This window comes from Corticium candelabrum, chromosome 19, assembly GCF_963422355.1.
Source record: "Corticium candelabrum chromosome 19, ooCorCand1.1, whole genome shotgun sequence".
In the NCBI taxonomy this organism is placed as follows: Eukaryota; Metazoa; Porifera; class Homoscleromorpha; order Homosclerophorida; family Plakinidae; genus Corticium; species Corticium candelabrum.
Window position 1 is genome coordinate 2,683,601 of NC_085103.1, and position 14,750 is coordinate 2,698,350.

Here is a 14,750-nt window from a genome sequence, read left to right on the forward strand (position 1 = left end):
GCCGAGAACAAAACTGGTCCAAGGGGGTCACCCTGATGGACACCTTCTTCTGACTGCAATTTCACCGTCCCCTGACCGTTGACATATATCAAAGTACTTGGTCTATCATACATTTGTCTCACATGGGCATAGATTTCAGGAAAGTTCTTCTTTGATTCTTTGAGTATGCTATCCCTTGATACCGAGTTAAAGGCGTTTTTTACATCCGTAGAGAGAACTGAACAGTCGGGATTGCTCTCCATGAGAAACGAAATGTGGTGTATCAATAACTCTGCCCCACCACGTGTAGCAATGCCATGTTGTATGGGGGAAAAGTAGGAGCAGAAAGATTCATTCAGCTGAATACACAGAGCCTTAGCTGTAATTCTCCTGATAGCTTCACCGATGGCAATGGGTCTTACATCAGAATTTGCTTTTGGTAAGGCAATGAGTCGAGATGCTGTCAGAAGTGGCAGAACTGAATCCGGAACTTTACCATCTGCAATGAGCGAGCACACTCCATAGAACAAGTTACAAGTCAAATCATTCTCCAGGAGCCCACGAAGATGTTCATATCGCCAACCAGAAGGCCCTGCTCCACTTCCTCTGGGTGCCTTCCTTATGGCCTCAAAATAAGCTTCCTTCTTTAAAGAAAAAGGATGCTCTGATTTCTCTTGCTCGTGAAAATCATCGTGAGACAACTGAGATGTCCTTCGCTTAGGATGTTTGCTTGAGAGCTTGCTTACAGTGTCATCAGTAGTAGGAGCAAGACCCTGACTAGTCAAAATTTGTGAAGCTCGAGACATCTCACCACACTGAATCAGACGCATAGCAGCCTTCTTTCTCTGATCTGGGCCTGAGGTAGAGCGAGATCTATTCGATCCTCCACGTAGATGAATCAGTTCATGCCAGTGAAACTGCAAAAAGCGATTGTAGATGGCCTTGACTTCTCTTGTACCTACTTTGCCACCTCTAGCATGTGGTTGGAGAAGCATTCTAGGAAGCAGAAGAAGGAGTTTCCATCCTCTATCACTGGTAGGGTCATCTTCAATCTTCCTCAAAGGAACAAGACAGCAGTCATGAAACAAACCTCGAAGACCAGGTGTTACATTCTGCACAGTTCGTGGTGGCATCCAATCCAATATGGCTTCCGTGGTCAGAGAGTCAATCAGCCTCCATGCCTCAGCCTCCCTGTCAGATTGGAAGTTTGCCTCCAATTCAACACCAGCAGAAGACTTATCAGGATGTGTAGACGCCTTAGCAGGTTCTTGTGATGAAGTTTGGGTGTGGTCAACGCATATGGAAGACGAACAACATCTGGATGTGTGTTGATGGATCTTGAGGAACCACTGAGAACACTTAGGACATTTAGATAACCCATGTTCTTGAATGAAAGCTTCTGGACAATCGTCAGGCCTGTGGAAACTCCTAATGTGTGCAAGAACCCGTTTGAACGTGTTCTCCCAGTTGCAACCAGCAATAGGGCAACGTATGCTGGCCATTACAGCATTAGAAGGCAAGATAAATGCTGCTAAACTGAATAGAAGCCAACACAAATCCGTCAGCGGGCGCATTCAAAACGACAGGAGCGCCATAGTCAACATCCGGGACAGACAGACAGACAGACAGACAGATTCATTTATTATCATCAAAACTCTACGTATGTACAGGAAACTTTCAAATATCTACCAGTCCTTCATAACTAAGCAAATTATAACACATTAATGGACTTGGCCTACAACATTGCAGTCAAACATTATGCCACTGTCGTTTGTACTGCATGAAAATCTCGACAGCTTCCTCGAAATCACTCCGGCGTTGCATCTCTGAAGAATGATGGAAAATTGCTTTCTCCAGAATGCCTTAAAACGTTGAGCGCTGTTAAAAGGATGTGCATGAGTGGTATTGTAGCTTTGCCTAGATATATGAGACAAAAACTTGTGTGCGTGCGAGCCCCACAAACCAAAATGTTCAAAGACTAGTGGAACACACTTGGATGATAAACCACCATGCAGGACCTCTCCTGAGTATTTCTTTAGTTTCTTCTCCTCTCTTACTTTTGCAGCATACCCTTCTTCTCTGTGTGCGTGGTTGAGAGCATCCTTACTCCATGGGTGTGCTAATGAAACATCCACGTCAAGATTCTGTCCTGTTTCAGAATCAAAGAGTGTCATATCAGGACGGTTTTCGCTACTAACAAAACGATGCCGGGGTTCGGTTTGATGGGGAATGTGCAAATCACTCAAACATTCACTCCAACCCTTCAAGATAGTATTGTGGGTCCAGACAGGACCTCCTCCATATTTACATGTTAGTCGGTGGTATCCTTGTTGATCCAGTTGTTGTCCACAGTCACACACTTTCACCCACTTGGTAAACGGTAAAGCCAATCCCAACCTCAAATAGGACGCTATAGAAAAGTCGTTTGTTTTAAGTGCGTGCCTATCAGAAGTAGGAATGGCATCTAACCAATCTCCGGCTCCACGACCTTGCAATGACCGCAGCCTTGCCGCATCTTTATCAGAAGGAGCCTGAGCAATGAGTTCAGACACATTAATTTCGTTTATCTCAGTACAAAGACGGTGCTGCAGTTTCTTAGGATAAGCGATGATGTCATCAAGTGTTTGAAAATCTTCATCATTGTCAGCTGACTTGGACAATGGTGGCAAGTCGGAAAAGCTAGAAATTACTTCTGAGCCAATCGACCCCGACTTTTCTTTAGAAGAAGTAAGATAATCAACCAAGTCAGTCATACACAAGAAACGAGATGGCAATTCTTTCATTGATTGACACCAAGAAGACACAAAAGCAGCATGAGAAATTTGTCCAATCTGTGTTAAACCAAAGCCTCCATTCTTCAGCTTTAGAGTTGCTTGTTTCCAGGCTGTATCATTCAAATGATTGAAACCAATGATGTCCACAAATGAAGATCTAGTCATTTTGTCATGGATGACTGCTGCCAGTTCTAGATCACGAGGAAATACTTGCCTTGCCAAGTAGTTCAATCTAGGCACATGACAGTGTCGTAGAATCAGCATGGAGATTTGCCGATTATTCAGCAGGGCCAATTCACGGCAAAGTTCCTTCCCACCCTTGGCAATGTCAGCACATTGAGAACGAACAAATTCAGGTTTTCCTACTGGTGTGCCTAGTATAATAGTGCCATCAGAGGTAACTGGAGTTGGAAAATTACAGACATTACCAGAGGGACAAAACAACTCACACTTTCTGTCTAAAATTTCCAAATGCAACGTGGACAGGGAAGACTTCAAATCATCCAAAATATTTCGAAGACTATTGACTGGACCTACCACATAGATGTCATCTAGATATGCCAGCATAGTAACACCCTCATGTCTCTTGATCACCTCACATAAAATAGGATGGATAGTAGCTGAGAAAAGAGCAGGTCCCAAAGGGTCTCCTTGATGAACTCCTTCACTTGATGTTAATAACTCAACTCCCTTGTCAGTGACGTATATCAGCTTGCTTGATTCCCCGTACAACTGCTTGACATGAGGATAGATATCAGGAAAGTCTTTAGCAATTTGCTGAAGAAGTCGTTCCCTTGAAACAGAATTGAAGGCATTCCTGACATCTGTTTTAAGGATTGACCAATCAGGATTTTGCTCCAATAAGATCTGAATATGGTGTGTAAGCAGCTCAGCTCCTCCAGGTGTCGCAATGCCGTGCTGTATAGGGGAGAAATATGAAGCAAACTCAGGTGACTTCTGTTGACAAATAGTCTTGGCAGTAAGTCGTCGAAAAACTTCCCCTACAGCGATTGGCCTCACATCATTCCCATGTTTAGGTATTGCTATGAGTTTAGAGGCTGAAAGCAAAGGAACTACGTTGGGTGGCACATCTCCTGAAAATATGTGATTACAAGTCTGAAACAATAGATCTGTGGTGATGTCATTATCCAGGAGAATTCGAACATGTTCGTATCTCCATCCAGAGGGTCCACACCCAGAAGCTTTTGGAGCATTTTTGATAGCGTTGATGAAAACAGATCTGTCAAGAAATGTTGGACTCGAAGAAGACAATACATCAGGAATCTCGTTAGGATTGATGAGTCCCTCAGGGTGTTTAGATTTCAATTTTTGAAGAACCTCACTTGTTTCTGGGGCCAAACCATTGCTTGTAAGAAACTTAGCTGCTTTGGAAATCTCACCTACTTGGGCCAACTTTACAGCTACTTTTCTCTTGTTCTCATCAGTCATTGATTTATTTTCTGACTTCCTGTTTGTTGGTGTGTTCAACTCAATTAGCTCATCCCAGCGAAAATTCAGAAAACTTTGATAACGGGCCTTCACTTCCTTGTATCCTACCTTGCCGCCTCTCACGTGAGGTTGTAGTAAGATTCTAGGTAACAAAAACAAGAGTTTCCAGCCCACATCACTAGAGGGGTCTTCATCAATCTTCTGTAGCGAAATGTTGCAACACTCTTGAAACATTGGTCGTAAAGATCGTGGAATATTCAGGATAGTCTGTGGTGGCAAAGAATTGAGGATATCCGCAACGGGGAGAGACTCAACCACAAACCACGCCTCGCGCTCAATATCATGTAGATTCCGGCTTCTGTCATCAGACATGACACTAGAAGCCAAACGTAGCTCAGACAATAGTTCCGAAACGTTGCCTTTACCTGTAACTCTGCCTACTTCACCATCACCTGTTACATCGTCATTCCCAACATTTCCTGTTACGTCATCTAGATCTTTCCCAACGGTTGAACACGTGGAACTTGAGAGATGCTGTTGTAGCTTCAAATACCACTTACGACATCTTGGACATTGTTGCAGGTCATACTCCCGAATAAACTCCTGGACACTGATCGACATCATGAAAACTGCGAATGTGCGCCAGAACTCGCTTTAGGGAGTTCTCCCAGGCGCAACCGGGAACGGGACAGCGTACAGCAGACATAAAGGTTCTTTACTATATATTTGAACAACTGAGCCAATGTTAGACGTCTGTTTCCACCAACAAGAGCTTTCGCTGTCGCACTCATGCCACATCCGGGACAGACAGACAGACAGACAGAAAGACAGACAGACAGATGCTGTAGGTACATTTCTGCTTGTTGTCCCCATCGACCAAAATGTTCCAAGACTAGTGGGACTGCTGTCACTGTTTCCTTACCAAGAAGTCGTTCTCTGCTATATTTTTCCGTTTTCTTCTGCTCTCTCCTGGATGCTGCAGCACCTTCCGTAGATGCTGATGCTGAAATTACTTCACTGCTCCAGGGATGTGCTAGCGAAATGTCTAAATCTGTGTTGGACCCTGATCCAACATCGAAAACTGTTATGTCAGGGCGGTTGTCAGATGTAATGTATCGATGACGTGGCTCTCTGTGATGGTGCATTTGTAAGCTGCGCAGACAGTCTGACCATACATTGGCAATACACTCATGGGTCCAGACTGGACCACCGCCCCACTTACATGTTAGGAGATGGTATCCACAACTGTCCAGAAAAGAACCACAGTCACACTGACGAATACAGCCATCGAAGGGCATGGCTAACCCCAATCTCAAGCAAGCCCCCAAACGAAAATCGCGGGAAACTAGTGCGAGCTTATTTGAGGTGGGCATAGCATTCAGCCAGGCTCCAGCGCCCTTGCCTTGAATCGATCTTAGCCTAGCTGCATCTCGCTGGGAAGGGGCCTTCTCGATCATTGCTGACATCTTTTCTTTAGCGTGTTGCCGTGTCAGCCTCTGTTGTAGTTTAGTTGGAACTTGAATCATTTCAGTAATATCTGTCCCATCACTGCCAGCCTGCATCAGCGAAAATGCTATCGATTCCTCGACACCATTTGAGTTGACTAGAAGATCAAGTGCGGATTTGAGGTCTGGATAACGAATAGGCAGATGAACCAGAGTGTGAACCCAGGACGAAAGAAAAGCAAATCGAGAAGTGCTGAGGCATGGTGACATGCTGAAACCACCAAACCTGACCGGCAGCGTAGCTTGCATCCAGGAAGAGTCAGTGAGGTGACTATATCCCAATAAGTGAGTGAAGGTCTCACGAGAAATCTTATCATGGACCTCGGCAGCTGCCTGGAACATTTTGGTCGATGGGGACAACAAGCAGAAATGTACCTACAGCATTTGTCAAGTAGATCAACGGATGCCTATGGAACAACAAATGCCTCCTCATTCAAGACACATTGGAGGGAGCGCATGTCCATTCAGCTACAAAAAGCCAATGCTCGAGTCATCTACAGGAAAGTGGAGAGACTTTTAGATGATGCTAGTTAATTTGTGTTTTTCCAAGGCCATTTGGCCTTTCCTTTTTTTTTTAGTAAAGAAGCAAGCACGTGTGTAGTTAATTGGACTGATGAGGACATTGTGTTGTAGAGGATTTAGCCTCCATCTGTACGTACTTTGTTCTATTGAATAAAATACCTTTGACAGACAGACAGACAAGTAAGCACACAAGCACACACACACACACACACACACACACACACACACACACACACACACACACGTTAGACACCAATGTATAAATTTAGGCCTGCTTACAAATCAGTCTGGCATAGTTGAAGCTTGCCTTTCCAATTTCTAGCCAGCTGGTCAGCTTAAAGTTTATCTAAAGTGATAAGTTTAGCTTGAGGAGTAATTATAGAATTTCTGATTTATACAGGATTAGATACACATAATGGAGGTTTAACACTTCAGGCAAGTAATAACCTAAAAGTAAAATGATTTTAGCCACGTAGTTGCCAATTCCCAAGTAAACAGAGAGTAACCATATATCTGTCCAGTATATTTCAAAACCGCCTAGACAATTTTAGAGCCATTGATCCAAGTTTGTAAGCGATCTTTCACATAAATATCACTACATCAAATGGCTTTACCTTAGAAGCTGTTGTGGAAGATGCACCATGTAGTGCAGTTTAGGTGTAAATGACTGATGTTCATACAATAGAATGAAACGACGATGATTACCATTTCAGCATGTTGTTACATAGTTTAATTGTCTGACTGTCTCATGTAGCAGCCTGTGTAGTCAAATGCTGATCAGGTAAACATATAGAAACGATTTCTATCGTGAGGTAGTAGCAGATTTCAAAACAAAAAGTATTATGTGCTGGTCTATTTTCAGCAGATTGACAATAAGCTAACATATTCATTTAGCGGTTTAAGTAGTTGTGTGTTTTTCCTTTTCTGTACGCATTTGCACCAGGTTTCTGTGTGCGAAACAACAACAATACAATATATATATATATATATATATATATATATATATATATATATATATATATATATATATATATATATACTGGTATAGTTTATTCAAATATAAATAATAGCTACCCCTCCACTAGAGGGGCCTCACAACGAAGAACAAACAGAGTAGTCTCTGTCTAAACCTAACAAAGACAAACGGTCCAAAATCATCCTAGCGTTAAATTGCCAAAGGCGGAGAGAGAGCTGCCCGTGAAAATTAACGATAGCCCTGCTGACAGTAATACTACTACGGAGAGATGTCCTTCTAGCAATTGTTTTTAAAGTTTGTAAGCTACTGGAGGTCCACGTTCCGTAGGACTCAACTACCAGCGGGTAGAAAACACCTCCTGTCGCCTCTACGTTGTCTTTATGACGATCGTCTTTCTCCATCTCTCCAGCTGCTGCAGCGGCACCAGCACAATAAGCGGAGTGGACAATGTGAGACTGCTGGAAGGAATTCCTTACTGTGATATCAAAATATCCTGGACGACCAAGTAGAAAATCTGGGTGGTAGACGTCACCTGGGCGAGAATTATTATATCCGCCACAGTGCTGTTCTCTCCGAGTGCCAGAGTGATCCTCAAGTAGTGTGTGAAAGATGACATCACATAACGCATCATGGCGTTTAATTCTCAGGTTACCATAGCCGCAACCTAACACATGATCTCCGTAGGCATCTATTATTGAACCACATGGACATCTAGTAGAGAGAGAAGGAAAAATTGGAATTCCTAGCCGTAAACGTAAAGCAATCACATATTCCTCTGCAGACATGACGAGGCCCAAATTTCTGTTAGGGATTGCCCGCAGCCATGCGCCTGCATGAGGAGTTGATACTGGTATATATATATATATATATATACTGGTATATATATGTATGTATTAGAATAAATACAGTGCATGGTATGAAATTACTAGATAAATTAAGATAATTTTGCTGTGCATTATTAACAAATGAATGGTTAATTAAAGAGATTATATTGACAACAAAGAGTGCAATTCCTTACAATTTGAAGTACATACCACAAAGTGAAACTTTTCTTGAAAAAAAGTCTCTTGCTTGTATCTTGTACCTAGGTTGGAAAAAACATCATCCTTACAGCAATATTCCAACAAGTCCATAACTTGATCTTGGTCCTGTAGGTTCTCAACGGTTTCCAATTTTTGACGAAATTGATGCTTGAGAGTTGAAAGGACAGAAGCAATCAAACTGCTCGTCGCATCCATTACTTTGTCAACCGCAGTTTGAGTTAGCTGACTTTCTGCTTTTAAAGCAAGCAAATACTCAGCCGTTTGCGAGAGTCTCACGTCTGATGGGTCACACGTGTCCAACCTTGCTCTCTGCCCGGAAGTATCGAAGTCATCTGACTCCGTGCCCTCCACTGCTGCGTCAATTCCGAGCATTTCACAGTGTTCTGTCTGAAATGAAATATTGCGTGATTCAAGATCTTGCAGTGCACCATGTGATCTGCGTAGATGTTGACTGAAGCTCTTCCACTTCTTGAAAGTCTGACCACAGCCTTCATGGCGACAGTGAACAACAAAATTGGGATGATGCTGATGAACTGTGCGAGCGTGATTCAGTAAACCAAAGCTTGACCGTGCCCTGTAGTTGCACATGGAACACGAAGCCATAACTATCGGTTTCCACTTCCGGAACAAACGAGATCCCGGAAGACACGCCTTGTTGCGCAGCTGAACAAAAAAGCGCGCGCTGCTGACCTCGTGAAAGACCACAACGAAAGGACAGTTTCTGTGAGCTAACGTACACGGCAATGGATCTCGATGATATGTCTGTGGCAGGCGTGTCGGCTTGGCTAGCGAGGAGGTCGTTTAGTGAAAGAGTTCGAGCCTTTTTTGCAGGTGCGTGATGCAGACTTCTCTGTATCTAGAGGTAGTGAAGCTTGTTTAGTTACTGAGTGTCGCCGGGCTTGTTTGTTTCTGCTGCAGAGAATGAAATCGATGGAACGGCCCTTAGAAGCCTACTTCAAGACCAAGCAGAATTGAAGACAGCTCTGCCTATTATGGGAGACAGACTTCGATTGAAACGAGCGGTTTTGGACGATTTCTGCATTGTAAGTGTCGTGTATTCACTCAATGTACTATTCAACACACGTTAACGGCCGCTACTCTCACACTGACTCAAACACCGGTTCAGTCATCCTCTATCTACCGCAAAACCCCAGTTCCCGTATGCTAGCAAGCATCTACAAACACAACATTTTCTCCCCCTTCTAATCGAGTTGCATATTCCACCTCAAAATCTTCGAGGCGTTTGGGCCTTGTCCTCACTCGTTTTGGCCTTGTTGTTTCTGTCTCATTTTCATGATCATGGGCAGTGCCTGCATCACTTGCTGCCTCTCCTTCGACTTCGACATTTCCCCCATCGTGTTGATTTCCTGTCATGTCTTCTGAGATTTCCTCTTCCCCATCAGTCCAGCTGAGTACTGCAGCTGTATTTGCAACACCAGCTGGCTTCGCCACAGCAATTAATTGGTCAGCATGCCACAGACGTCCATCTTGTAGCAGGTAAGTGTCCTTCCCTACCCTTGACCAGACTTCTACTGGATCGGACAATTGCGACTTCAACTTATGGCCTCTTAGCGGACGCTTTACTCTTACCCAACTTCCGGGAGAAAAGGACGAAGCTCTAGCTCTCCTTTTATGATCTACATATGCCTTCATCGCTGCCTGTTTCCTTGCCACGACCTCGTCCGCATTCTTCAGCTGAAGTGATCCCTTCTTATCTTGCCTAGGAATCATCTGGGATAAGGGCTGCCGAAGCTTTCGGCCCAACATAACTTCTGCTGGTGATTTCCTCGTAAGTGAATGCGCCGTAGACCGATAATTAAACAATGTGCTTTGCACTGAACTCTCCACTGAACGTCCTTCCAACAACCCTGTCTTCAGGCCTTGTTTAAGCACTTGATTGAATCTTTCGACTCCTCCATTTGCTTTTGGATGATACAGTGGTGTGAGAATATGGCGAATACCCCGTTCTCGTAACCACTGCTGAAACTCATACGACCGGAACTGAGGTCCATTGTCCGTTGTTATCGACTCAGGAAACCCCCACCCAACAATAAGGTCTTCCAAAAACTGCACAACCTCTTGCGTCCGCACTTGTGAGCACAGTCTTACTTCTGGCCACTTTGATCCCAGATCATGAACTACAATAGCGTATCGCTGGTGAGCCATTGCTATTTGAATTTCTCCAAAGATATCTACCTGAAGTCGTTGCCACGGTACCGCTGTCCAAGGAGTAGGTTGTAATGGAGCATGTACAGGTTGGCGAGACTTCCCGCTGACAAGGCAGGGCTCACAATCTCTCACCATTTGCTCAATTTGGCGGTCAATCCCAGGCCACCAGGCAAACTCTCGGCATCTCTGTTTCATACGAACAACCCCCAAGTGACCCTCATGAGCTAGCTGTAGCACCCGTTTCTGCAGCAACCTTGGTACGACTATTCGATTCCCTCTCATCAGACAACTCGACTTTCCACCCACAGGTGCCAACTCGTGTCGAACATTCCAAAAAGGACGGAACTCTCCTTTGACATTGTGCCATCCTTCCCGGATGCACCTTAAAACCGTTTGGATTTCTGCATCTGCACCTGACTCCCTTTCCATTTCATCCAAGGGTACCCCCGGGCTCCATGTGCTCAACAATAATATACATTCTTCCACATCATCAGAGTCCCATGCTGAATTCTCAGCTGGAGCTGGTGACCTCGACAGTAGATCAGCAACTTGATTGGAATGACCAGGTCGATATTCCACGCGGAATGTATACTTGTACAGCCGTTCTGTCCACCGGTGTAATCGCAATGGCCTTTGACCTGTTCCTGACGCAGATAGCAGTGATACCAAGGCTTGGTGATCGGTACGAAGTACAAACGGTCGTCCAAACAAAAATACATGCCACTTCTCACACGCCCACACACAGGCCAATGCCTCCCGTTCTCCCACAGCATATTTCTGCTCTGCTGGTGACAACGCACGGGACGCATATGCCACAGGACGTTCCTGTTCATCTTGTATTTGAGACAATACTGCCCCAATAGCTACTCCAGAAGCGTCACACGACACAAAGGTGTCCGCTGTGGATGAAAAGTGGGCAAGAACTGGTGCTGATGTGACAAGCTGTTTCAATTTGTCAAATGCCGTTTGACATTCAGTGGACCATTCCCAACGGGCATCCTTCCGTAATAAGCACCGCAAAGGAGAAGAGATATCAGCATAGCCCTGCACGAACCGGAGGTAGTAATTTGTCATACCGAGGAATGAATTTAGTTCTGTCACTGATGTCGGTTCTTTCAGTCTTTCAACTGCTTCTATGTTAGATGTTAGAGGACGAATACCACTCGCCGAAATACTGTGTCCCACAAATGATATTTCCTTAACTGCAAAAGTGCACTTGTCCACATTTAGTGTCAAATTGTGATGTTGTAGTCGTTGAAACACATCATTCAGTCTCTTATTGTGACTTGGTCGATCTGGCCCATGAACGACAATATCGTCCATGTAGACAGCAACTCCTGGTATTCCGGCTACGACCGTAACCATGACTTTCTGGAAGGCGCTTGGGGCCGATGCCAAACCGAATGGCATTCTCTTGAACTGGTAAGTCCCCTTATGTGTTACAAATGCTGTAATAAAGCGACTTTCCTCTGCCAAAGGTATTTGCAAGTACCCCTGGTTTAAGTCCAGCTTCGAAAATACTGTAGATCCATAAAACTCTGCCGCTATGTCTTCCATTGTTGGAAGTGGATGCTTGCCAGGTATGATTGCCTGATTGGCTCTTCGAAGGTCTACGCAGAGTCTAATTGCCCCTGATTTCTTCCATACCACTACTAAATTTGAGATCCATGGGGATGAATCCACTTTTTCAATGATATCCAAACTCTCCCAACGATCCAACTCCTCTGCCACCCTCTCTCGTAGAGCCAGTGGCAATCTCCTAAGTGGCTGCATAATCGGTGGTACGGTGGTGTTCACTAACGGGCAATGAACAAAGTGATTGGCTTTCCCCAATCCACTGAACACCCTAGGCCATCTCCGACTCCAACCTCCCTTAGTAACTCCATCGTTGAGCAAGTCAACCGCTTGTACACTATGACTGCCTAGTTCTTCTGGATCCCAACAAATTTGAAATCCCAGGGCATCAAACAAGTCGAGACCTAGTATGTCTGTCCCCTTGTCTGTAATATAGAATGGAAACTCTGCTAATTGACATCTCCGGTATCGGACTGGTAGCTTTGCCTTTCCCAACACCTTTATTGGCGATCCTGCATAACCAACTAGCTTTCGATTTGCTGGTTCCAGCTTACTCCAAGAAAACCATCGATCATATGACCTTTTTGACAGCACTGAAACCTTCGCCCCCAAGTCAATAACAAGTGACAAACTGACACCAGCTAACTCGCAAACGCATTGGCGATACTCGAGTGTACTGGACTGACCACCAACAACATTGATTCGAACGGTCTCCAACTCTACCCCTTGCTCATTGCCACAATCAACTTCCTGGATCTGTGACTGTTTCTTTGACCTACAGCAACGTGCGTAGTGTCCTATTCTCCCACATTTTCTACAGGTCTGTGTTGATGCTGGGCATGTTGAACCCTTGTGAACCGAGAACCCACAGTTACCACATTTGCCGTCTCCTCTGCTACTCCAGCCGCTTTTACCTGGCCGTGTCTGTACTTGACGAATCCCACGTGACTCCTGTGCCAATTGACCCGAAGCTGTATTAGTTAAACCTCCTGGCACTGCATCCATTACGCTACCTGACACTGTCGCAATAGCTGCTGAATCCCTAGCCGCCTCTTCCATCCGTGATGCCAGTACAATTGCTTTGTCTAGAGTAAGATCTTCATCTTCTTCCAACAAGCGGTCTCTCACTTTACCACAAACCGTCTTTTCTATAAGTTGATCCCTAATCATTTCGTCATGCAACGGTCCAAACTTGCAAGTGGCTGCTAGCTGTCTCAGAGCAAACACATATTGCTTCACGGACTCTCCTTGATGTTGCTTTCTTTGTCGGAATTTGAATCTCTCGACCATAGAATTGAGTCTCGGTCCGAACAACGTCGCACACACATCACGTAACTGAACGTATGATTCCGTCTCTGTCTCCGTCGAAAGTATCCGCTGCCCTTCCAGTCCTAAGCAATGAGTCAAAAGGGCGCGTAGTCGAGGCTTGTTGTCTGCTTCGTCTTTGATTGCCGCGGCTGCCACGTAGGTGTCGAAAGCGGACAACCAATGCTTCCATGGCACCGCCGGTTCCCCCGGGTGTGGAAGGAAGGGAGGAGGCGGGTGAATGCCTGAAGTCGCCATCCTCGTCGCCAATATTGTCGTGTATTCACTCAATGTACTATTCAACACACGTTAACGGCCGCTACTCTCACACTGACTCAAACACCGGTTCAGTCATCCTCTATCTACCGCAAAACCCCAGTTCCCGTATGCTAGCAAGCATCTACAAACACAACAGTAAGTGCATTGATTTTGCTAGATGCTCTACTACGAAAGAACTGTGTAGATGTGATGGAGTCACGTGATTACGGATAATACGTGAGGATGTGGGTGTGCTAGCCTCGCGTTCCAGTATATCCATATAGCGATATTTAACCAACCGATTACTGAAATGATTGCAATTATAACTGCATGCATATTAACGTTACATGAGCATTTCATTTCCTAGAATATATCATCCTCTACTCTTGTGTGTGTGTGGCTATACAGGGTTGGATTGAAGGTTCATCCTCATCAACGACTTTGTCTACTAGTAGTACTGTTGGAACACCAAACGAAGAGAGTTCAGATGTCTATGAAATGTTAGATGTGCCTGGTTGTTTGGAGACGGAAACAGCTGCTGATTCTGATAAAGAAGAAAGAGAAGTTCAAGAGGATACGCCACCTCCCAAGAAAATGAAGATTTCAGCATCTATTCCTGATCCATTTGTGTTTCCCAAAATTTATCCGGCAAGAATACAGCAAGCTGTTGTTTCTGGTAAAATCTATGGGACGGATCGCTTAGCATTCATTAGATATATAAGTGACTTCATGGCGGGATATAGTAGCTTCCCATCACCATCTGAGTACCAACGTGTGGCATGCGATATTGTTGAAAAATATCCATGTCTGGCAGACAAGTTGCAAGGACAGCCAGTATGGGTCAGTTCTTGTTGGTTGCTAGCTATAGTATGCAATTATGATTGTAGCATGTATGAAATATTTAGACAACTGTCAAGGTTCAGCTGTCACAGCGATTTAGAAACATACGGAGCTATTCCAGAAAGTCTTTTCAGAGCACTGGCCAGGGCAGAAGGAAAGCAAGGGCAGGGACTACTTCATCGGCTCGTCTTGATGATTGTCTAGTGGCAAATGATGCTGACACGAGCAACGAATCTATGTCATCTGACATTGTCGCGTATGATAGAAATGTTGCAAAGATGAAAGCAGAATGCATGTCCAAAACACCAAATAGACAAGCACTGACCACTCTATAATACTTTTGATCGACTGAGCT

The 14,750-nt window shown here is 44.6% G+C and overlaps 4 protein-coding genes across 4 annotated transcripts; 1 reads left to right on the forward strand and 3 right to left on the reverse strand.

Annotated features, from left to right (window-relative positions):
- Positions 1–2,280: 2,280 nt before the first annotated feature.
- On the reverse strand, positions 2,281–6,049 carry LOC134194568 (uncharacterized). The gene is made up of 3 exons (XM_062663512.1): positions 5,216–6,049; positions 2,449–4,805; positions 2,281–2,389 (listed from the first exon to the last, which is right to left on the reverse strand). Exons 1-3 carry the CDS (start codon positions 6,047–6,049, stop codon positions 2,332–2,334), a joined length of 3,249 nt encoding a protein of 1,082 aa, XP_062519496.1. The 3' UTR covers positions 2,281–2,331.
- Positions 6,050–7,291: 1,242 nt separating this feature from the next.
- Positions 7,292–8,027, reverse strand: LOC134195085 (uncharacterized). Its single transcript, XM_062664096.1, has one exon. The coding sequence runs from the start codon at positions 7,988–7,990 to the stop codon at positions 7,322–7,324; it is 669 nt and encodes a 222-aa protein (XP_062520080.1). The 5' UTR covers positions 7,991–8,027; the 3' UTR covers positions 7,292–7,321.
- A 45-nt stretch (positions 8,028–8,072) lies between these two features.
- On the forward strand, positions 8,073–14,730 carry LOC134194569 (uncharacterized). Its single transcript, XM_062663513.1, has 4 exons — positions 8,073–9,079; positions 9,167–9,291; positions 13,964–14,395; positions 14,461–14,730. Exons 1-4 carry the CDS (start codon positions 8,992–8,994, stop codon positions 14,728–14,730), a joined length of 915 nt encoding a protein of 304 aa, XP_062519497.1. The 5' UTR covers positions 8,073–8,991.
- LOC134195204 (uncharacterized protein K02A2.6-like) lies at positions 9,413–13,555 on the reverse strand. Its single transcript, XM_062664204.1, has one exon. It carries the CDS (start codon positions 13,553–13,555, stop codon positions 9,413–9,415), a length of 4,143 nt encoding a protein of 1,380 aa, XP_062520188.1.
- Positions 14,731–14,750: the final 20 nt, after the last annotated feature.

Coding starts and splice junctions, on each gene's coding strand:
- LOC134195204 (XM_062664204.1), bottom strand. CDS start 13,555: ATGGCGACTTCAGGCATTCACCCGCCTCCTCCCTTCCTTCCACACCCG.
- LOC134194568 (XM_062663512.1), bottom strand. CDS start 6,049: ATGTTCCAGGCAGCTGCCGAGGTCCATGATAAGATTTCTCGTGAGACC. Junction 4,806..5,215: donor CACATCCCTGGAGCAGTGAA/GTAATTTCAGCA, acceptor ATCAGTGTCCAG/GAGTTTATTCGGGAGTATGA. Junction 2,390..2,448: donor GGTCGTGGAGCCGGAGATTG/GTTAGATGCCAT, acceptor ACTTTTCTATAG/CGTCCTATTTGAGGTTGGGA.
- LOC134194569 (XM_062663513.1), top strand. CDS start 8,992: ATGGATCTCGATGATATGTCTGTGGCAGGCGTGTCGGCTTGGCTAGCG. Junction 9,292..13,963: donor TTTTGGACGATTTCTGCATT/GTAAGTGTCGTG, acceptor GTGGCTATACAG/GGTTGGATTGAAGGTTCATC. Junction 14,396..14,460: donor TGCAAGGACAGCCAGTATGG/GTCAGTTCTTGT, acceptor TGAAATATTTAG/ACAACTGTCAAGGTTCAGCT.
- LOC134195085 (XM_062664096.1), bottom strand. CDS start 7,990: ATGTCTGCAGAGGAATATGTGATTGCTTTACGTTTACGGCTAGGAATT.